Here is a 23,072-nt window from a genome sequence, read left to right as displayed (position 1 = left end):
ATACAAACAAGACTTACAAGACTTGTAATGCATCATGACTGTACTGCAACATTATCTGTTTGTGTCACTACTGTAGTCAGTAATTAAATATAAGATGATTAAAAAATATCAAAGCATGTACATTTTCTTTTACACCTATAATGCTACTCATTTTCTACAAATATCAGCACCTTATCACGGAAAGAAATCTATATGTTAGCAAGCCAAAACAAAAACTTTCCATGGACAAAAGTTAACACAAATAGCTCGTCGCTTAAGCAATCATTGTCAATGACAAATTAGAGATAAGACACTGATATAAAATCTTACTTAGTATCTTTTAAAAAATAACAATTTCGTCATCAATGAAATGGTATTCTTCATATATGCTTCCAGATTCAATATTAGGTATTTTGCAAATAAATGAACTATCTTTTTAGCTGGTGAAATATTTGATTTAGTAAACTTACATAAATTATACCGGAAATATGAAGGATTTTCATATTTTGCTATTTGTTTTTCGATTCAAAGTAAATTTAATTGAAGCAATTATCTCCCCTAATTCTATATGAGATAGAAGATTTCATTTCAGTGCCATGTTATTTCTTTAAGGCTCAATAATTTTAATCTATAAATGCAATATTATTGAAATCAAAATGGATGAACAAATATAACTTTCTTTGTTATTTTCAAATACTCAAAGTATTGATGAACAGAATATAAATATGCCTAAACGAAGTTCAGCTGGATTTGAGAAGATTAAATCACTTAAATCTGTGACACAAATGTATTCACCTAACATAGTTTTATTTGTAAAATCGGAGATGTAATGTAATAATTTATCCAAGCAAGAACCCCTATATAGATTTATATATACAGTAAGTAATGAGGACGAAATATACGGGCAGCAATCATTATAATTTACAATATTTAGAATTTGTTTCCAGTTCATTTTACTTTACTGCAGTAAAATGATGGTCTCTGTATTTCAAAAACGTGTTCATGTTCAATTCACTTGAAGGATATCATCGATTAACCTTACAGACTTTATCAGGTATGAAAACGATAAAGGTAATGTTGTTGGTATGGTGCTCCTGGATTTGCAGAAAGCGTATGACACAGTCGACCATTCCATTCTTTTAATGAAACTGCAAGCATCAGGTCTTAGTATTGACGTCCTAAATTGGTTCAAATCATATTTATCAGATAGACAGCAGCTTGTAGATGTCTCTGGTACTTATTCTTCAAATTCCAAAATAACATGTGGTGTTCCTCAGGGCTTAATCCTTGGACCCCTTCTCTTTTTTATTTATGTAAACGATATGTCAGCTGTTGTCAAAAATAAATTGCCTTTGTATGCTGATGATTCTGGTATCCCTGTATCTGGTAAAAGTTTATCTGTTGTTAAAAAGGCATTGACAGATGGTATGGAATTGGTCAGCCAATGGTAAGTGGACAATAAGTTGTCATTGCACTTGGGTAAAACCGAGTCAATTTTATTTGGGTCTAGGCAAAAGCTTAGATCACAATCTAAGCTGCATATAACCTGTTCTGGTACATACATGTACATTGAATCAACTTCATCTTTCAAGTATCTTGAGATTACTATAGACCAAAATCCGTCATTTTGCGCCATGGCCGAGTCTGTTCTTAAGAAGGCCAACTCTCGGTTAAAATTTCTTTACCGCAAGAAAGAGTGTCTTACTCAGCATACCAAAAACTTTCTGGTTATGTCTCTTATTCAGTGTCACTATGATTACGCATGCTCTGTTTGGTATAATAGCTTGACACAGTCTTTAAAAAATAAATTACAAACCTGTCAAAACAAAATAATGAGATTTGTACTTGACTTGGATTCCAGAGCCCATATTGACCCATCCCACTTTAAGTCCCTTAACTGGTTACCGGTCCACAGAAGAGTTGAACAGATAATGTTGTGTCATGTTTTTAAGTTTAAAAATGGCCTGTCTCCGGATTACATGTCTAAACACTTTATTTCGCAAGATTCCGTACATAACAATAGTACAAGACTAAGTCAAAAGGGTGGGTATTGTCTATCTAAGGTCAAAGGTCAGGGATCTAAATCCTTTGTTTCTCTGGTATTAAATTATGGAATGATTTACCTGTAGAGTTAACGGAGATCAACAGGTTACAAAGTTTTAAGGTTGCCATCAAAAGCCATCTTATGAACAGTATTTAATTTTTAACTATGTTTTTACATATTTCGGCTAAGGATTTTAAATTGTCTGATATTTATCTTTTTACAATTCTAGTAATGCGTTTTAAATCCTAGATGTAAACAGGAGTATCATTAACTCAATATTTGTCTGTGATATTCATTTTTATGATTTATTAGTATTTTTAAACATGATTATATTTAGGTCTGCCTCTCTATGTCATTATATTTAGGTCTGCCTCTCTATGTCATGCCGCCAATACAAAGGACCACAATGTTTTCATAGTTTTGTCATAGAGTATGTCATAGTTTTTCTCGTATATGATATAATCGTATTTAATAATGCTCATTATTTTATCCTATGTTATATTGTCAACTATGTATATGCTTCCTTTGCCTAAATAAATCTATCTATCTTTTCATTATTATCATCAGCATAGCCATAAACATGACTTTTCTTACCAATTATTCTCACAATCATCAATATAATCATCATCCTGATCAATGCAATCAACGTACATCCCCTATCATCAGAATCATCAGCAACATGCCTATTTCAATAATTAAGGTATGGCCACCCTAACGGACACTATAAGGAACTGAAAGTTGGTCAGACCTTAAAGGACACCTACATGCATTCTTTTACATTACCGTACTTAAACGAGATACGTTCATTTTTGTAAACTTGCTTGGATGTTAGAAAGGCACTTAGTCCCCATTTTTTCAAAAACTGCATTGGTTGATCTTATAAAATATCAAACACATTTACCGTGTTTTTTGATGTTATTATAATATGAAAAAATCAGTGAGGAAAAACTGGATCCCTTTCAAAACTGGAATTATTGTGAAATGAGAGAATCCTAAGTTAACAAGAAAGGTCCGTTTTGTACACAGAAAACATTGGTAATGTTTACTTTATACTACATTGATTTCGGCCTGACGTCTTTAGCCTAAATGGTCGTAAAGTCATACTAGTTTAGTCGTATTAGGTAGTTTAACCTTATTAACCATATTATATGTAGAATTAAAGAGATTCAGGCGCCAAAAGTCTTTGAATGCTTAGTTATGCGTTACTTGATAGTAAACAAAGCATTCATTGTTCATGTAATTGCGGGATTTATTTTCATCTCGTGGATGAAATAATCAAATGTCGTTGTATGAAATTATCAACTGTAATTCGTGACTACAGCAATATGGTCGTGGTGGTGTTGGTAGTTTTCACTGCGGATCACGACAGTAAGCCACATTGAATTCACCAGAGCACAGTTCAGCCACCGCATCGTTCCTGGGCAGGCTTTCAAACAGTTTGCCAGTAGTAGTTGCAGTGGAACACATTTTCCGTATTTTCACTTTTGTCTTGAGGGGTAACTTACTTCTAAATTCAGTTCAAATACAAAATTATTAAAATTGTAATGTCGAAAAGATTTTTTCTTATATAAATACATGATTTGATGCATCCTTGTGACACAAAAATATTTAACTTGCCGCAAACTTTATATATTTTTACACTAGTTCTAATTGGTGGGAATAGAAAAACATAGTATTTGCACAAAAGGTTAACATAAGACCATACGTGTGACTACCTCGGCACTCTTCCCAAACATGTGATTATTACGCTGCCGCTTCATTTTGTACGAGTTAAATCCAAACCGACAAGTTAGATACCTATATACAGTTTTTCCTGAACAAATAGCTTCATGTCTTACACACTAAACAATACAAACTTCATGATCTTTGAATGTATCATAACTGTGGCTTTTTTCTAAGATTACTAAAATATGTACATTTTAGCTATTACGACACGTTGTGTGTAAATTAACGATATCTGTATTAATAGCTTAATTCTATAATCATTTACTAACATTATACATTATACGTGGTATTGGGAAGCAACATATGTTCTGCTTCCATGTATTCTAGTTCTTTTTTTAAATAATTTCAAAATACAGCTGAAAACAACGTGTTTGCTTTAGCGGTGTTATGAGTGTATTATGAGTAAACCGCACTAAGTGTGTTTATCACATATTACCATATTTTGCTGGTAAACATCCGCTTATGCACCAAAATTGTTGACATTGCGATATTAGGCGAGTGAGAAAAGACACAGATACATCAACATTAGTTGATTTGACTCAAATATAAGGTATGCACATGTCTTGTCATACAAAAGACAGTGTCCGACTCGTTCAAACCCTAATATGTTGAACTAGACATTTCATTATCTTGATATTTTTCAATGGTCTGGATGGCTTCGGGATAACGACTGTATGTATTTATGAGCTATTCTTACAAGTTTGATTTGTATTAAAGAAACTGCTTTATCAATGATAAGATGATATTGACAATTACAAGTCTGGTATCATTTTCCAAAAGTTATATGTATATGGAGTTTTGAGCCTTTCAGGTCTTCGCAAGGAAGGATGTTCATTTAATATAGATAAAGTTTTGTGCGTTGATCTTTTTATCGGATTGTTTGACTTGATGCTTATTTGTTCAGTATTGTTATGTTCACCCTCCCTATACAAGGGAGAGTTTCATTAAGACTTTTTTGTATAAGTGTTGACGACACGTTTAAAATGTGATAAATTCTAGTGGTTTGTTTGTCCTTTCGGTCTGCAATTTTTATTGACATTTCTGTAGGCATCTCCATGCGGTTTGGGTCGTATGGAGTTGTTAATTTATTTTGTTGGTTTTGCTTTACCAATACTCTGTCGCCTTTTATAACTTCCGTTTTTAGAGCATTTCTCCATTTATCTGCATATTATTTCATTTGTTTTGCTTTGATTTTCTGTCTTTTTCTCTGGCATAAATTTATGTCCATTTTTAGGTTTCGTTTGTTTACAACCTTAAGGATTTGGGTGTTAATCAGTATTCCGTAAAAGATGTATGCAAAAATTTCATTCGACACCGGGATACTTGTATTTCCTGGGGCGTCCGTGGTCGAGTAGTTAAAGTCGTTGACTTCAAACCACTTGTCCCTCACCGCTGTGGGTTCGAATCCCGACAGGGACTTTGGATTCTTTCATGTGATGAAGCTATCCAGCTAGCTTACGGAACGTCGGTGGTTCTACTCAGGTGCCCGTTCGAGCCTGAAATAATGCATGGCAGGGCACATGAGGTCTTCCTCCACCAGCAAAGCTGGAACGTCGCGATATTACCTATACTGTGTCGATGTGACGTAAACCCCAAAACAAAACAAACAAAAAACAAACCTGTATGTCCTGTTATGGAATTAGCTCGAAAATATAACATCATAGATTAAATGTACGGGGAGACTTTTAACAGCCGCCACACGGCACAAATAACACGGATGTGATCATAAAATTACGGACGAGCATTAGTGCCAGGTGTATGTTTTTTACTAACTCGAAACTTCGAGTTACTAACTCGAAATTTCGAGTTACTAACTCGAAATTTCGACTAACTTATCTCGAAATTTCGAGATACTAACTCGAAATTTAGACTTACTTACTCGAAATTTCGAGTTACTTATCTCGAAATTTCGAGTTACTTATCTCGAAATTTCGACTAAGTTACCCGAAATTTCGACTTAGTAACTCGAAATTTCGACTAAGTAACCCGAAATTTCGACTTAGTAACTCAAAATTTTGACTAACTAACTCGAAATTTCGAGTTACTTATCTCGAAATCTCGACTTGGTAACTCGAAATTTCGACTTACTTACCCGAAATTTCGACTTAGTAACTCGAAATTTCGACTTAGTAAATCGAAATTTCGAGTTACTTATCTCGAAATTCTGACTTAGTAACTCGAAATTTCGACTTATTAACATTACAAGAATGGCCAAAGTTATTAGTTAGATGGTATAAGATATAGAAGGCAGTGCCTTTGAACGATGGAGATGGAGAAACGGGTGCCTGGACAAAAACTATTGAAATTTAACTTAAACTTAGTAATGGCATGTACACACTCGACCTAAAAATAACAAGGCTTCCTTTAATTTTTACGTTCAGGCGTTCTTCAGACGTTGTATTGTATCCCATCTGTTCGAACATATCTTTTCACTAATCATATTCTTCTCATCCCTGTAAAAAACCGATCCTATACTTCACGTGTGGGACATCTGAGGAAAGTATCGCGGCGTGGCCAAAATAGGGCGTGCTGAGGCCTTTGTCAAAATTGTTGGACTGACTATATTTCTTGTAAAATCGGATGCTTTTATATTATTCCCAACATATATATATATATATAACAACAAGTATCACTTTTATCAACACAATATCAAAGTATTAGTAAATAATGAATAATGTATCAAAAACATTATTAGTTTAAAGAAACGTGACAGACTAACTGGCGTATACACGCCAATTAAAACTTATTTAACACATGATATTGCACAGTTTACAATAGGGTGGGTTTTGGACTTGTTGTTTCTCCACATGATGGTTGTATGTGTGCTTAAGAAAAAGAAACACCCGGTTAACACAGAAATGTAGAAAGTGTGATTTTACAACCCCCACCCTCCACAAAAAGGCGAAGGATATGTTCAGTATGTGTGGACAATTTGACCCTATAAAATTGTACTGTTAAATAAATGTTAAAGGTGCTCTGTCAATGTGCAACAGCTACACACGAAAGAAAGTATCTTGAATTCAATCCTTGCTTTCACCGGCAACCAATGAAAGTCGTTCAATGTAAGTCGAAATTTCGAGTTAGAAAGTCGAAATTTCGAGTTACTAACTCGAAATTTCGAGATAATTAAGTCAAAATTTCGAGTTTTTTGGTAACTCGAAATTTCGAGTTAATAAGTCGACATTTCGAGTTAGTAAATCGAAATTTCGAGTAAGTAAGTCGAAATTTCGAGTGAGTAAGTCGAAATTTCGAGTCTGTAAGTCTAAATTTCGAGTAAGTAACTCGAAATTTCGAGATAAGTAACTCAAAATTTCGAGTAAGTAAGTCGAAATTTCGAGTAAGTAACTCGAAATTTCGTGTTAGTAACTCGAAATTTCGAGATAAGTAACTCGAAATTTCGAGTGAGTAAGTCGAAGTTATTAAAAAACGTACACCTGGCACTAAATCTCTTCCGTATAAAATAGATAAATACAGAATCCCTGAAGAAAGCCCAAACCGAGTCTGCAACAATTAACAATTTTGCCGTGTTGGGCTTTCTTTAGGAATAGTTCTTTCTATTCGGCATCTTTCTTTGTTGGATGGTTCCAGTATTCCTCACTTGAATACTGTTGAATTACCCTTAGGATATGAGCCCTGCTTTTTAAATTTGTTTTTTGACGTTGTATCTGGGATATGCAGGCTTCATAACCTCAGATCCCCTTTCAAAATTCCATTTCATTTAGTTCCGCCCATTGTTTTCTCCTTAATGGCACACGCATTTTTTTTACTTGGGGACCATATGCCGCTTGTCATGGAATGGCACTAACGTGTCACATTGAATGTTCCATGATAACCATCATATGAACACATCTGCGGATGTTTCAAAATTCTAAATTTTACAAGTTCATGTTAAATGTTGAATTCTGCTAAAGCCGGTGCTATGTGACGTGAACAATAGTTTGTCAGTACCGTCCATGAACAGGCTCAATCAAACCGAGCCTGCAACATTTTTAATTTTGCCGCGTTGGGCTTTCTTAAGGGATTCTTATTTCACTATTTTACCTTCTTTGAGCATGATTGCTGGCACGCCCAATTGAGAAACATCTGTGATTATGTGTGTTCAAGGTAGTCACGACAGTATCAATACTCAAAACAGATTTCAGTTTGATAAATGCTTCCTCTTGTTCATTTTGCCATGTCCAGTTTGCATTTTTGTTCATTAGACGACACGTTGGCTCTGCTATAGTACTGTAATTTGGGATGAAGCGTGACACTTAATTTGTCATTGTTGGAAAACTTTTTACTTCTGCAACAGTTTCTGGAGGCTGTGCCGTTTTAATTGTTTCAATTTTTGATGAGCATATAGTTGCCGCTTCGTCCCTCCGTCCGTCCGCTATTCTTGTCCGGGACATAACTATAAAACAACAAAAGATATCAACATGAATCTTTGAATGTAGAAAGATCTTATTGAGTACAAGTGCATTGCAAAAAATCCACAACTCTGTCTTGCCTAATTTTGGACTTATTGTCGACTGTTCATTTTAACACTTTGAACTTTGTCCAGGACCTAACTCTAACATTTTAAGAGATGTCAACATGAAACTTTGTAAGTAGATGTTTCTCATTAAGTAAATGTGCAGTGCAAAAATCATAACTCTGTCTTGCATAGTTTTAGAGTAATTGCCCTTTGTTCAATTTCACACTTTGAACTTTGCCCGGGACTATAAAATACATCAACATGTTACTTTGAAACTAGATAGAACTCATTTGGTAGAAGTGAAGTGCAAAAGAACCATAACACTGTCGTGCCTAATTTTGGAGTTACATGTGTATTACCCTTTGTTCATTTTTACATTTTGAACATTGTTGGGACATAATTCATAATCTTAAATAGATATCAACATGAAACTTTATAGGTAGCTAGATCTCATTGGGGAGCGGTACAATGCAAAAGAACTATAACTCTGCCTTGCTTAATATTGGAGTTATTGCCCATTGTTCATTTTTACACTTTGAACCTTGTCAGGGACATATCTCTGAAACCATGAGAGATATCAACATGACCATTTGTGGGTAGATTGATCACATTAAATAGAACTTTAAGTCTGTCATGCTTAATTTTGAAGTTTTTGCCCTTTGATTATTTCTTCACTATGAGCATTGTCCTAGATAATGGTTCTTAAAGAAAATAGATATGAACAAGACATTGTGTAAGTAGATAGATCTCATTGGGTAGATGTGCATTTCAAAAGAACCATAACTCTGCCTTGCCTTATTTTGGAGTTATTGCGCTTTGTTCATTTTTACACTTTGAACTTTATCGATGACATAACTCAGACACTACATAAGGTATACTTTTCTTGTCCAAAACCTATTTGGGGAGTATTACCCGGTTCAACCGGATCTTGTAAAGGTCTGCTGGCATTCCATCTTGAAAATGTACTGAAAATGTACCAAAAAATATAAATTTCTGCATGTGAACAAGTGTCTTTTTACTGGGAGTGCTACTTTTTTGTTCATTTGATATCGAATTAAGTTACATAAATTGTTTATTTATATTTATAAACAAGTTAACGAATCGAAAAAGCAAAACCTTGGGAAATATTTTTCTTATCAGTATACTTAACCTTAGCTGTCATTCAACGACATGCCTGTTTGGTTTTATAGGAATGTATATTGTCCTCCGCGGGAGTGATAAAGTCCTTCGCAGGAGTTTTATTTTGCCTATATAGGAGTTATTAAGTCATGCACAGGAGTTCCTTGGACATTAAAGACATACGAGCTGTATGCACTTTGATATAGTATCATATAAATGCGAATGATAAATATAAAATAAAGAAGTTAAGATATCTTAGATTTCTCTTTCAGAGTTGCTAAGATCATCATAACAAGACAGACTTTAAGCAAGTAAACTAAAGAAATAATACATAGACAAGTCTGGTAGTCTGTTTATTACTTTTGAACGTTGATACTGTCAAAATTACTCAAATTGGGGTATAATTATGTTTGATTTTTAATAAATACTTTACTGTTTTGAATCAAACCGCTTTGAAACTGTGCTATTTGCAAGAAAAGGTAAATCATTACCTTAATTTATATTTATTTATAACCATGATAATTCAGGAACTTCGCAACATAAATGTCTTACTGTTACACTTAAATTTTTAGTCTCAACTTTAAATGTCATTTCACAATGCCTACAATAGAATTAAATATGTCAGTTGGTATCTCAGCATTATAAGTTAATATTAGTCAGACAAAAGACCTGACTTTCATTTTGAAGTCCATTTTTGTGTTTCATTGATATTATTAAGTGCAATAACGCCATTAAAACTAATATTATAATTTATATAAGGTATACCTTTGACATTTGCCAAGTAATTGTGTCATATCATATTAAATGAAACCTGATAAAATAAGATTCAGTACGTTAAAAGAGTGTTGCTTCGAATTCGGTGCATCATTCATGAATTCGGTGTTAACTAGTACAAAGTCTTAGTCAAATTATATCTGACAATTGAAGTGATATATGACACATGCGACGAGTAGTTTGGCAAATATATCAGGTAACCGTTTTTGTTTAACAAAACAACATTATGTCATGTATAGTTAATGTATAGTTAATGTATATAAGTTTTTCAACGAAACACAAAAGTTGTCTTCCATACGCTACCCAGATCGTCATTCTCGTGAAAGATCTTGAAAGAATGAACACTTTCATTTATGTTTATGTATATGAAAACCATCCAATTTTTCCATTATTTACAAAACCAAGACAAATATTACAAGTAACTGGTTTACTGCCCTAACATTTGTAAACAACACATAACTTTCAGTCTGTTTTGATTGTTATAAAATACAAATTCATCAAAATATCTACTCCTGCCACTTTTGTGCCACTGTAAAATGGCATTATACTGACGTGCATTTATTTGTACAAGACGTCATTTGTGTTATATAAACATATTGTGAAGACGCGCTTAATGTAAGCGTTGCACTATAATAGCGTTAGAGACGAATCATCAAATTCTACTTTAAAAAGTCTTTATTTTGGATATATGATATCATATTCGTGTAGGTTCATTACTATTTTCATTGAATATGTTGAATAGGATAATATTCAAAACGTCCAGAAAGTACAATTTTGAATCTATGGGACATCGGTGGCCGAGTGGTTAAGGTTTTTGACTGCAAACCACAAACCCTATATCGCTGTTAGCTCGAATACCGATAGGGACTTCGGATTTGACATGTGTGGAAGCTATCCAGCTAGCTTATTGAACCTTGGTGGATGTACTCAGGTGTTCGTTCCTGCCTGAAGTAATGCACGGAAGGGCACTTGATGTCTTGCTCCACCAGTTTAGCTGGAACGTCACCAATTGACCTGTACAGAAACAGTTTGACGTAAAACCCAATCAACTATACAAACAAACAACGTTAAATTCACAATCATTCAATATTCCTTATGTGTAAACGTATAAAAGTAAGATTTTCTAAACGTAGTGAAATGTACCTGTAAAACAAAACGTATTAAAACGTGAGCTACCTAAGTAAGCAAGGACATCAGTATTTCTTCAGAAATAAACCATTTTTATCGACAAGCCAATACTTAAAAATATTGTGATAAAAGCTTTTTGGTTGTTTTGCAATAAGACATTTATATTTATTAGAATGGGTGCTGGTCATTCAAAGGGAACAACGGCAAATTTCACCAGAAAAGATTCTAAAAGGTTTAGCTTGCGGAAAAGGAAGCCGGTTAATCAATTGAATGAAGAGCTCGAGCACGACAAGATTACAGAAGAAGAAATCATCGGAAAGAGACAATCATGCCTTGCCAATCTAAAGGTGAGTTCCCTTCCTGTCATATATGTAAATAAAGTTAAACTTTATGGAAAATATAATCCATGCTTTTATTTTATAATTATAATAATATGTTATTCTTTTGTATTATTGAAAAAGTTTATGCTTATCTTTGCTTTTAAATAGTGTATGTGTACGGTACGATAATGACACAATTTTACTTTTGATGAGTAATAATGCTAAAATGCTTAATTTGCTTCATGTTTAAAGTGATTATTTCAATTTTATCAAACAAACATTTAGACCTTGATTATGATATTATTGTTTTCATAATAAACTTATTTTCATTTGTAAACCTGAACTAATTGTATCTTCTTACAGGAAAGTGTTAATCGGCATGATGATAAATTAAACAGTTACAATAAAAAAACATCGGAGATAAAAAGTCTTTTGGATATATTAAAAGGTAAAAATTATGGTTATTTGATTATTATCCTATCAAAAGAATCATAACAGTATAATTTTTATAACACACTTTTTGTTCTTGGAGAAGCGTATAATAATGGTAATAACTTACTTTTTAATGAAGTTCAGCGAAAATGTCTTTACACATATGATGTTCGCCGTATAACAATGTCGTATAAAAGAGGAGGCCAACATTAGACGAAATATGCTCAAAGAATAAATAAATAACATCACACTGAATGATGAATTGCACAAATATGATATCATGTCAATCAATGGACGGCTCAAAATGTTACAAAACCAAAACAGAGATATTGATAAAAGGAAGTATAAAATATATACGAGAGGAAAAGAAAAATCAAGGAATTAAAATTCGACTAGCGGACATGAAAACAAACCAGAATTCATATTTATTTTAAGTACAGTACCTTAAAAATATAAACAACCTAATAAGAACAACAATTATTCTTATTATAGTATTGGTTAAAGGTTATGTACAGAGATTTAGAAACATAGTTTTCGAAGGAACGAAGTGAAGCGAGAAATAAGTTTCTTAAAACTCTGTGTATAACCTTTAACCGACTGACTACAGTTGGTCCCGCCCATTTAAATCGAGTGCATTCGGTAAAAAGGCGTTACCGATTAAATCAGTTCAGTTAAATTTAAAGTTTAAATTTATTACATACAGTTGAGTTAAAGCACTGTATGATTAATATTTCGGCAAACTTTAAACAAAGTCGAGCAGACAAACTTTGGCGAACTGTAATATATTGCATTTGCATTGACATATAAAAGTTTATTTAACATTAACAACTAGCAAATAAATGTATGTTGTTTAACGATATACGCCAAACCTCTAAGAGATTATCGCTGAAGAGAATGTTAAAAGTATAATAATTCTGCGACTGACGTAGACTGCAACTCATATGCTATATTTTAAATATTTATTTCAAAGATTCATACATTTTTTATTATTTAGAGCATAAAACCAAAAGTTCCAGTGATTACGAAAATGGAAGCGTTACAGACTCACAGAAGTTCAGAGAAACAATAGAGCGAATTGAAAATGTTTTGAAAGAATTCCAGGTACAATGTCAGCTGCATTCAAGTTAACTTAGCAAAGAAAACTATTATATTTAGTACTTGAGATGCATGATTGTTGTTTGGATATTGTAATGAAACATACTCGTATTCAGAAGTTGTAAATGACATTACAGTTTCTCAAAATATTGACCTTTTACACATTTACCCGTTTGTCTGGAAAAAATAATTTCACTCCAAGAATACGTATAAGTTATGCTTAATCACTTATTTCATTAATTTAAAATTAAAAATATTTGATGATGATTGTAAGGATAATAACAGGTGATGGATAGGTAACTTTATTTGTATAATTTATGCAAAATACATATTTATACATAAACTTTAGATGTTGCCACAGTGTGCAAAAGATTCCTTCATAATGATTGTAACGATTATAACATATGATGGATACTAACTTGTATTTGTATGATTTATGCAAAATACATATTGTAAAATACATAGATGTTGCCGCAGTGTGCAAAAGATTCCTTCAAAGATGTAAAACATAATATTAAAGAGTGCGTAGCAATTGTGGAAGAAAATATCAAAGTCGTAGGTGATATGAACAAGAAGCCAGTGACAAGCGACGTTTCAGGTATGTGACGCTAACTAATTACTAGATTGACTTCACACTTGCTGAAATTAACCAACGCAGTACAAACGCAGCAAAAAGCGTTAAACTGTCAGATGCCTTCAAAAGCAACACGCATATAGTGATGATAATGCAAACAATAAATTGTATCCTTAATCCAGAAACAAATAAAATATATTTCCATGTTCAGCCAGGATTTGTCATTGAAATCTACGCATTTTTAAGGCGCAGCCGTTAAAGTGTATATTTTGTGCAACACATAATTATCCTTGTAAATCATATTTATATCATTTAAATTTATCTTCATGTTCTAAACATTTACTGATAAAATGTCTTAATAAGCTAATGTATTTAATCTTTTCATTCTATTTAATATCAGTCCTGTTTCAATATAATTTCCATTGAAAACAGATGAGTAAAATATTATTATATCATAAGCCACCATTTAAATCAAAACCATACAATAAAACAACTCATCACGCGCGGGTACACTCAGCCTTGAGTTTTCTTAAGAGTTTGAAATCAAATGGCAAGCTTTATGTAGGAATTTGTAAAAACGTTAACATTAAGATGCATCGAGAGATCCAATTGAACGAAAAAATTTAAGTATTTAAAGACTTATCGATATTCATTACACATGTGTTGTCACTGCACTACCGTTATCAAAATATTTCATGTTCCTAAAATATATTAACGTACTACATTAACTTTTGTATTTATGATATGGTTTAAAAATGAAAAATAAATATTTCAGCCACAATACAGATATTCTGTAAGCAAGATGGGAAGTTAATGAACGACATACAAACAGTTCTAGAAACTACATTAAGGAGCAAATTGGGAGCTGTGAACTTCATTCATTTGAACGACATTTCCAGAATTGACGACAATTTGATGCTAATCATTACATGTATTGCTGCGACAAGGATTGCAGCAGATGCAACACATGCTATGCAAGATATCAAAAGTAACACATTTTTATTCGATTGCTTTAGTCACTACTTCATTTAGAAAATTTAAAAGTGATATTATATTTTACATGCAAACAGTACGTCTTACCTTAGTTATTATTTGTGTTATTAAACCATATATTATTTATACATGATAGAAATAAAAACTTTAGGACTTCCATTCAGTGCGCCAATAACCCACTTTTTGCCATGTCATAGGATAAAGATTTGTCATTTTCATCGTACATTACAATGACATTAATTCTTGTCTCTATCTAACAATAAATGGATTTCTTCGTTACTTCTTGTATGCAATTTACTTTTTGAACATATACTAATGAGATGTATTTGTTCAATCATTTACTTAACAAATATATCACATTTTAATTGCAGATCACGCCAATGCTGCCCTCGTAATAATAGACGTTGATGAGGCACACGAATTGTCAAATACACACAATTTGACTGGAAACGCTTTCAAAAATCTGCGTGGCATTTTTGGAATGTCCTTTTTAAAAAGTAACGGCAGCTTCCCCAACTGTGACATGAACGAAAAAAGTATCAATGGACTGTGTTCGCTCTGCAAACAACAGCCATGCGGTGAAAAACTTTAACAAAGAGAGAAATTGGAACTTTTGAAATTTGTATTTAAAAAAGCATATTATTTATGTTAAAAACGATTTCAATAACGTGCATATTTTGAAGTTAAGTTACCGACCTACTTAGATACAACTCTGTCCATGGATTGTAGATACTGTTCGGAAAGTCGAACGCAACATGTATCGATGTATTAATTGTTTGTGTGTATAAGGTATAATTATACGGACTAACGCAAAGTTTCCTTTGATTTCCTATAGGTTATACAGCTGTTTTTTACGTTTTATCAGTCGTGAATTCTCTTACGCGTTAAACGTAGATTTCATAAGCCATACAAAACCCAAGCATAATAAAATTATAAGACCTTGAAGTGTACACGTTTTATGTTTATGACTTAATAGTAAAATTGTTATATTTTTTCATTCGCTAATTTCTGTTTATACTTATATACAATTGATAAGAAACAAATATTCGATAAGCTAATCGTGGCCAAAGAACATTTATAAATAAGTTTCATTATCTCATAAAAAAATACACATATCAATTTAAACAAATGATATTGAAGGATTACAAACAACTCTAAAATACGACTCAATTGAGTTTAACACAATTATTTCCCTTCCTTACTTAAAAAATCCCTGAAATTATTTTGTTTTTAAAAATGTTTTAATCTGTAAAAGTATTAACATGGACCTATATAATTACAAATAGTATACAGGGTTGCTACAAGTAAGCTATTGGTTGACCAAATTAATTATTTTTGATAGTTTATCGCAATTCGTCGTAATGGTTTGAGGTATTTCTGCGTAACGGGATATACCTTGAAAATTATAAGATTCTTTTCAGTAACTTGAAGAAAAATTTAGTAAAGCTATTATTTTGATGGAAACACAAAGCTGTTGTCAAACTTTTATAGTATAGTGTTTTTTCACGAACAATAAATGATAGAACAAAAGTCACGGTCAACTTCTATTTTTAGGGTAATTAAAATTATTTGCACAAGCACTTTTCTACTTTGCGAATGTTTGTAAATTCAACATTTCACTGTTTTGTTGTTGTTGATGTGTGTTTTTTTAAGGATTGGGGAGGGTGGGGATTTGGTCGGTTGGTTGCATTTTCCAGTACCGTCCATAAGGGGCTCAATCAAGCCGAGTCTGCAACATTTTCATTTTGCCTTTTTGGCATTCTTAGGGATTCTGTTTTTTTTATTCTATTGAATGTGTTTAAACCATTGTTAGCGGTATTTTGCGTGAAAAAATCATAGTGAAAGGTAAATGTGAAAATGTGTGTATTATGTAAGTACAAATGTTCAGCATTATTGACCGAACTAAATGCTTGCTACTTCCGTGGTTGCTTTGTAACGTGTCGCATTTTACTTCGCTTTCAACGAAGCCGAAACCTAAAAAAATAACAGTGACGAAATTGTCGTACTTTCACCAGGGACCCCATGCGAAGATACACGGATACAACAAAGGGGTAAAATTTTCGTATTCGTTTGTTTTGCCTGGCACCCCGCGGGTATGAAATGTGACAAAGTATTGACTTTGTCCGAGGCTTATTTCGAAAACACGATAATACAACAAAGGGTTTTTTTGCCTGGCGCCACCGCAGATTAATAAAACAAAAATGCGGCTGTGGTATATTCGTGTTTTCGCCTTGCTACCCCAGGAACGTCTGAAACACAAAATGGTTACTTATCATATTATCGTGTTTTCGCCTAGCGCACCGAAAAGTGAAAATATAAAATGTTGACTGTCGTAATTTCGTTCACGCAACGCGGTGCAAAACTACGACATGGCACAAATCAACCCCTTTAATGATACACATGTTGATTATAAATAATAAAGTATTTTACTTGAACTGTGCTAAAAGGTCAAAGGGCAACTCATATCCAGATGTATGTTAATTTAAAGATTGGGTTTGGTTAGATCTTATACCAGGAAATCTCAGAATTTACATAAGTAAAATACGTCTGTCTTCACATACATTACTGATACAAACCTGGCGTTATGGTATAAACAGAATTCCTAGAAATGAATGATATTGTATATATTCTAACCTTCGTGATATCGAAGATGAGTACCATTTTATATTAGTTTGTACCTGTTTTCTTGAAATTGTTAAATATATATATAAAGAGATATAACTATGTTAGACCAAGAATGTTCAAATTTATTGAATTGTTAAATTGTAATAATAAGAAAATATTTTGTAACTTGGCTTACTATATCAGAGATGCTATGACTAAGATAACATCCATGTCTTATAATATGTAATAATGAATGGTTAATCCTCTATGTAGGAAGTAAACAGAAGTTTTCATGTTGTATTCTCTATGTATATTTTCATTGTTAATAGTATGTATGTTAAGGTATATAGCTATATTTATGTACATTAACTGTCATGTGACTATTGTATATTATTTTTAAATTGTACAAATTGTAAGATGATGTACCATGTACAAGTCTTGAATAAAATTTCTGTTCTGTTCTGTCATGGGGCAATCTTTTGCACGAGTTGATAGCATGTGCAAAACTCGGGACCCGATATAATTTCTTGTACATATCACGTGTAAAATTGTATTTTTGCTTTTCGTTAGTTTACTTTTGATTCACTCAAGGATTTTTGACACTAATGAGCATTAATAAAAATAATAGTTGAATAGAAAATAGTTGTGTTACTTGTTTTCTTTTCTAGATAGTACAAGACACACCGTCTTTTCACATTTGTTTAGTATCACATCCCCTCTATGCATTTATTCCCAAATTCAAATCAATATTGCATATCTTTATGAATTTTGTTTACAATATAAAATGAAGTATTTTATTTTAAATCATTTACATTATTCTTTCGTTTCGAACCCACGCCATCAACAGATTGATGTTAAGTAACAAGCGATCTTTGGTTCAAACAAATTATTTGATTACAAAAAGAAACAAACAAAAACAACAACAAGAAAAACAAAACAAACAACAAGAAAAACAAAACAAAAACAGTAGAATTGATGCTATTAAAATAAACTCCGATCTTACAAATGTCTCGAAATAACAACAATTAGAAGTATTCAGCATGTTAGGATGAATATAATTTCATTTATATTGGAGTATTTTGGCCGTTCGAAACGCAAATACTGTACGATTGAAGGACAGACAGACTTGACACCTCCATAACAATTAACTTAATCATAGTTATATGATGCAGTATCTTCTTTCTGAAGAGTATTCATTTTGAGTGTGGAGACAGAGTTTCAATAGGACGTAGGTTTAAACCCGTAAGATGTATTTTTGTCTTTTTCTTCTCTTTATCAGATTACGATTTCTTTCTAAATTTATATCTAACATTTGTAATGAAAAATGTATGAAATAAGATGATTAAAATTTAAAACAAGCAAAGTAATTTTTTTTACATTTGCACAAATATTAAGAAAATATAGTTTCTAGATAATCATTATTATTTTTTGTTTTTGTTTTGATTACTACATTTGACAAAATCGGGCGGGTTTTCTTAACCCAATCCTCTTATTATCGATGTAAAATGACAGGTACCTGTCTCAAAATACAAAAAAAAAACATTAATATAATTTTACATTGATTTATTTGTAGTTATTGAAAGTCTTTAGTTCCTTATTATTACTTTTCAAGTATGGAAAATATGAAATAAGTAGATAATGAAAACATCATTGTTGTTTTTGTTTTATAAAACCGATTCAAAAGTTGAATTTTTATTGTCAATATTTTTCAAACAAGATTGTAAACTAATGTTTCGTATTTATGTCCAAAATATAAAAAAAGTTTAATAATATAAAGATTTAAACGCATTTTGAAAAAGTATCGATTATACATCTAATACCTTAACATTTTCGGTCGATCAGTTTATCAAGGGAAACGCCTAGCTCAAACATAGTTTCCTTAAACGACTTTTGGGCCTCATTTGAAGATTCTTTTGTTCAGTTATTGCATTTACTTACCATCTTTCGCTCAAAGCTTAGTTTTATTACATAATTCTTAGAATCTAGCAAACGTTTTAGAACTTATAAAATGTAGGAGCACACTGAGTTGTTCTTAGGTAGTGGTTGCTGTTTAAAATGTTGCCTGACATAGACACAAGGAATCACAAGGTTGTTATTTTAGACTATGGTGCGTCGTAAGTTGCTTGAAGTAATTTAATTCTTATACATGACAACAGTTTGTGTCAAGTGCCGTGAGGCAGCTGTAAAAAGTTAGCCAGTTCTTCACTTCTGTCAGTGTTGTGATATTTTTCTGATCCTCCGGGATCATTGTTTTAAGCAAGTTTAAGTGTTTAAAATTGAGTTTCGATTAAGCTGGTGCTATGGGGCTAGAGGGTTGTTGCACTTTGTAATCACCTCTCGTGTACAGACCCAATTAAACCGACTTTTCGTTTTCCATGTAATTTTGTTGTGATTTATGCTTCCGAAGGATAACTTTTTCTCCAGATATTTAAACTGCTGGTTATATATCACAAGTCTTCTTTATAACTGTTTAAGGAACGCGTTGCTCTGATTAAGTTGAAAATTAGGATCTACATTATTTTAAAGTTAAGGTGACCTTTAGTTAAAAGGTCATCACTTATCACTTATTAAAAATGTTTGGACTATAGCTTGCACCATGTTAGATTCGATATGACAGAATAAGAAAAAAACAAACCCACTTTGTGAAGTGATGGAATAGTAGTGAAATATTTTGTAAAAATACAAAAATAAGTTAAAGCAAGCCTATAAATTTTCTTAAAATTTTCTTGATCTGCTCTGGTAAAAATGCAGCGCATGTTAAACGTATGGGAAATACATGTTTTACATATGATAAAAACATATGTATCTCCTAGAAAAGTACCCGATATGTTTTACACGGTGCATACATGGTGCATACACATGTTTTTCATATGTATTTTCATATGTATTTCATATGGATACACGTGAATAACATATGTTTTTCATATGGTAGGATACAGTGTTTCTACAAGAAAAGGACACTGTATGTTACATTTATGGTACAGACTTTTTTAACATATGGATTCACATGAATCATGATTTCATTACAAATGGTAAATTGTGTTCCAGTGTTTGGTTTGCTTGAACTTGATAATTCATAAGAATTTAATAAGTGTTAAGTGTTCAATTCCACACTTAAGTGAAATTATATATGTATATAATTATCCTTATAAAGCAATTTTCAAACATCGAAGAATATGTACTGCGAATATTATTTGTAATCATTAAAATATATACATTCATTTCTTATTGAAAAATTTGACTTAAATTTTATAAAAACTAAACTTTTTATTACCTCTCTTTATTACATGAAATGTAAAATTCGGTAATATTTTTTAATAAATAATGCTTTTTGGAACTTACAAAATTAATAAATCTTAAAGATTAAAGACTTCCAAAGTGTAAATCTTGCAGAATATATGATCATAAATTTATCATATGAAAAACACATGAAAGTTCACGTATATTTAACATAATTTTATTATGTAAACTTATTCATAAAAACATGTGATAACCATGAGTTTAACATATGTTTGTTGACACATGTTTTTCATATGGTCCTGTTTAACATATGTTATTTTACGTATGAAAAACAAATGTTCTTAAACACATGTTTTTCAAAACATATGAAACACATATGTTTTACATGTCGAAAACATATGGTGTACCAAACATACAACAAGCATGTGGTGCATTTTTACCTGTGTATTGCACAAGATTTATTCAATATTAACCCAGTCATAGCTCAGAAATATTAAAGATCGGTTGATGTTACTTGATGGGAGACAATATTTAAATTTCATAAACTTTTGTTTACACAAATTCGTATGATATTATAACGTTTTTAAGCCGAATTGGTTGATTCTGAAACTAAAATAAATATATCAGGTTTAATCTTCCATGGTGATATAACTTATCGCAAATGTGTTTGTTTATCCGAAGGGCTTTTTGGCAATGATTACCAAAATGTAGGTTCTACTACAATTATTTCTCTAAATAAATGAGACATCTTTTTAAATACTGCGGACAATGCATTATCTGTTCCGCCACTTTGTTAAGCAGCCAAAGTCCTTGCATCCATTAAACAGCAAATTTGTAGGACCGAATATATTGCTTCACGCATACTCTTCAACGGGCTATTGAGATTTTACGTTTATCTTGTATGCCTAATTAGGGTCCATTTTGACAGAAATATCGTGTTGTGTTCACATTTATGTGAATTAAATGTTTAAAGATAAAACATTATAAAATTGTCCAATGCATTTGATATTTATTCATTTATCAAATCATTCCACAGTGTTATATAGGAATGCATATTTAATATTAGGAAATGTACTGTGCATCAAAGGGGCCTCCCCAGGAGAGACGGTAAAATGCAGACTGTATATAAAAGTTGCAGAATTATGGATGACAATAATAAATATAGACAAAGTATTTCTTTTTAAAACCATAGAAATAACATAATATTCATCAACATCATCATCAAAAAATAAAAGCATATTTTGTTTTCAGTAGTATGTTTATGACTTTTACTTTGGATTTTTTGAAAGTAATTTAGCCAATTAAACTAACACATTATCGGGCGTTCTAAATCATTTCACAAAGTAATATAATTTTCTTTGTTTGAGAGTAGCGAATAAGAAGAAAATTAATTTCCCTGAATGTAATGAGTGACCGCTAAGTGTCGCTATTCGTATAATTTTTGCACGTGCAAAATTATCAATTCAATAGTCATTCAGCTTTGGATAGTCAGACTGACCTGTAACCGGTTTTGTTTACAACGTGATATGGCTTCGGGCGATGAAACTAACAGTTCCAGTATGAGTAATACAGGTACACATGAACAGTTTTATGTGATATTGTCGGAGCTTTCTAGTTTGAATAAAGAAGTACACAATAACAACGTTTCTGTTTCTTCAGAAGTAAAACATTTAAAAGCTGGAGATAAAGTGGAAGTTCGAAGGTAATAAGCAGCAGTACCGATTCAACAGTGAACTTGCAGACATTGTGAAGCAGGCCTCGTGGGCTATTGAACACGGCAAATTTGAATATTGTGGTGACCAGCTGAAAGAGTTGGCTGAGAAGGATAGCAGATAGTTCCCCTGCTTGGTGGGATACGGTGTGTCAGTATAAGTGCAACCTTGTAGCTAGCGATAGCGACGTTGAAGCTCAATAAAACGGAAAATCGTACACTTAAACGTACAAGTTCTTCCACCAAACGGCGTGACGCACGGGGCATTGTGCGTCCTGTTGGTCCTAGTTTTCAGCAGCCATATTCTTCAGTACAAAGCGGGATGTCGGGCCGGGGACGTAATTTTCGTCCCTCATTTGTTCCAGTCTTGCCATACGGATACGGCTCCAGCTTCGCTTATGGTACCGGAAGCGGCTTCTACGGCGGCCCTGTCACCCCGGGGCCATTTCATTGCGGAGATAACACCCACTTCTGAAGAAATTGTCCACGAGCGCAGTCATCAGTAACTTCCGGTTTCGGACAGCAAGCCACAGCAAGGAAGTAGTCGTCAAGATACAGACATTTCTATGAAAGATGAGTATGATTGTTCAAGGTTTACACATAAATACCATAAATATGAACAAGGTCAAAAGAATATTATTGTTAAGGGCAGATTAAAAAGTCATATTGATTTTTGGAAGAAAATTGGTTGTAATGATTTCATATGAGATATTATTGTCGAAAGATATAAGATTCCATTGTATTCTCAACCAGTTAATGTTATTTGCAAAAATAATAAATCAGCATTATTAGAGCAAGATTTTGTCTCTGAGGCGATAAATGATTTACTTGATAGACATTTGATAAAAAAATGTTCGAAAATTCCCTATGTAGTTAAC

The 23,072-nt window shown here is 32.4% G+C and overlaps 1 protein-coding gene across 1 annotated transcript; it reads left to right on the top strand.

Annotated features, from left to right (window-relative positions):
• The first annotated feature begins 11,383 nt into the window (after positions 1 to 11,383).
• LOC132752399 (uncharacterized) lies at positions 11,384 to 13,678 on the top strand. The gene is made up of 4 exons (XM_060742720.1): positions 11,384 to 11,572; positions 11,909 to 11,993; positions 12,972 to 13,078; positions 13,538 to 13,678. The coding sequence occupies exons 1-4, from the start codon at positions 11,399 to 11,401 to the stop codon at positions 13,676 to 13,678; spliced, it is 507 nt and encodes a 168-aa protein (XP_060598703.1). The 5' UTR covers positions 11,384 to 11,398.
• The last annotated feature ends 9,394 nt before the right edge of the window (positions 13,679 to 23,072 follow it).

Source organism: Ruditapes philippinarum, unplaced genomic scaffold, assembly GCF_026571515.1.
Source record: "Ruditapes philippinarum isolate M1 unplaced genomic scaffold, ASM2657151v2 ctg239_1_1_1_1, whole genome shotgun sequence".
Taxonomy (NCBI): Eukaryota; Metazoa; Mollusca; class Bivalvia; order Venerida; family Veneridae; genus Ruditapes; species Ruditapes philippinarum.
This window is presented reverse-complemented; position numbering and strand designations above follow the sequence as displayed.

What these genes read in the sequence shown, in the direction of transcription:
- LOC132752399 (XM_060742720.1), top strand. Translation starts at nt 11,399, where the DNA reads ATGGGTGCTGGTCATTCAAAGGGAACAACGGCAAATTTCACCAGAAAA. An exon ending in CATGCCTTGCCAATCTAAAG is followed by an intron (nt 11,573 to 11,908) that starts GTGAGTTCCCTT and finishes ATCTTCTTACAG; the next exon opens with GAAAGTGTTAATCGGCATGA. An exon ending in ATGTTTTGAAAGAATTCCAG is followed by an intron (nt 13,079 to 13,537) that starts GTACAATGTCAG and finishes TAAAATACATAG; the next exon opens with ATGTTGCCGCAGTGTGCAAA.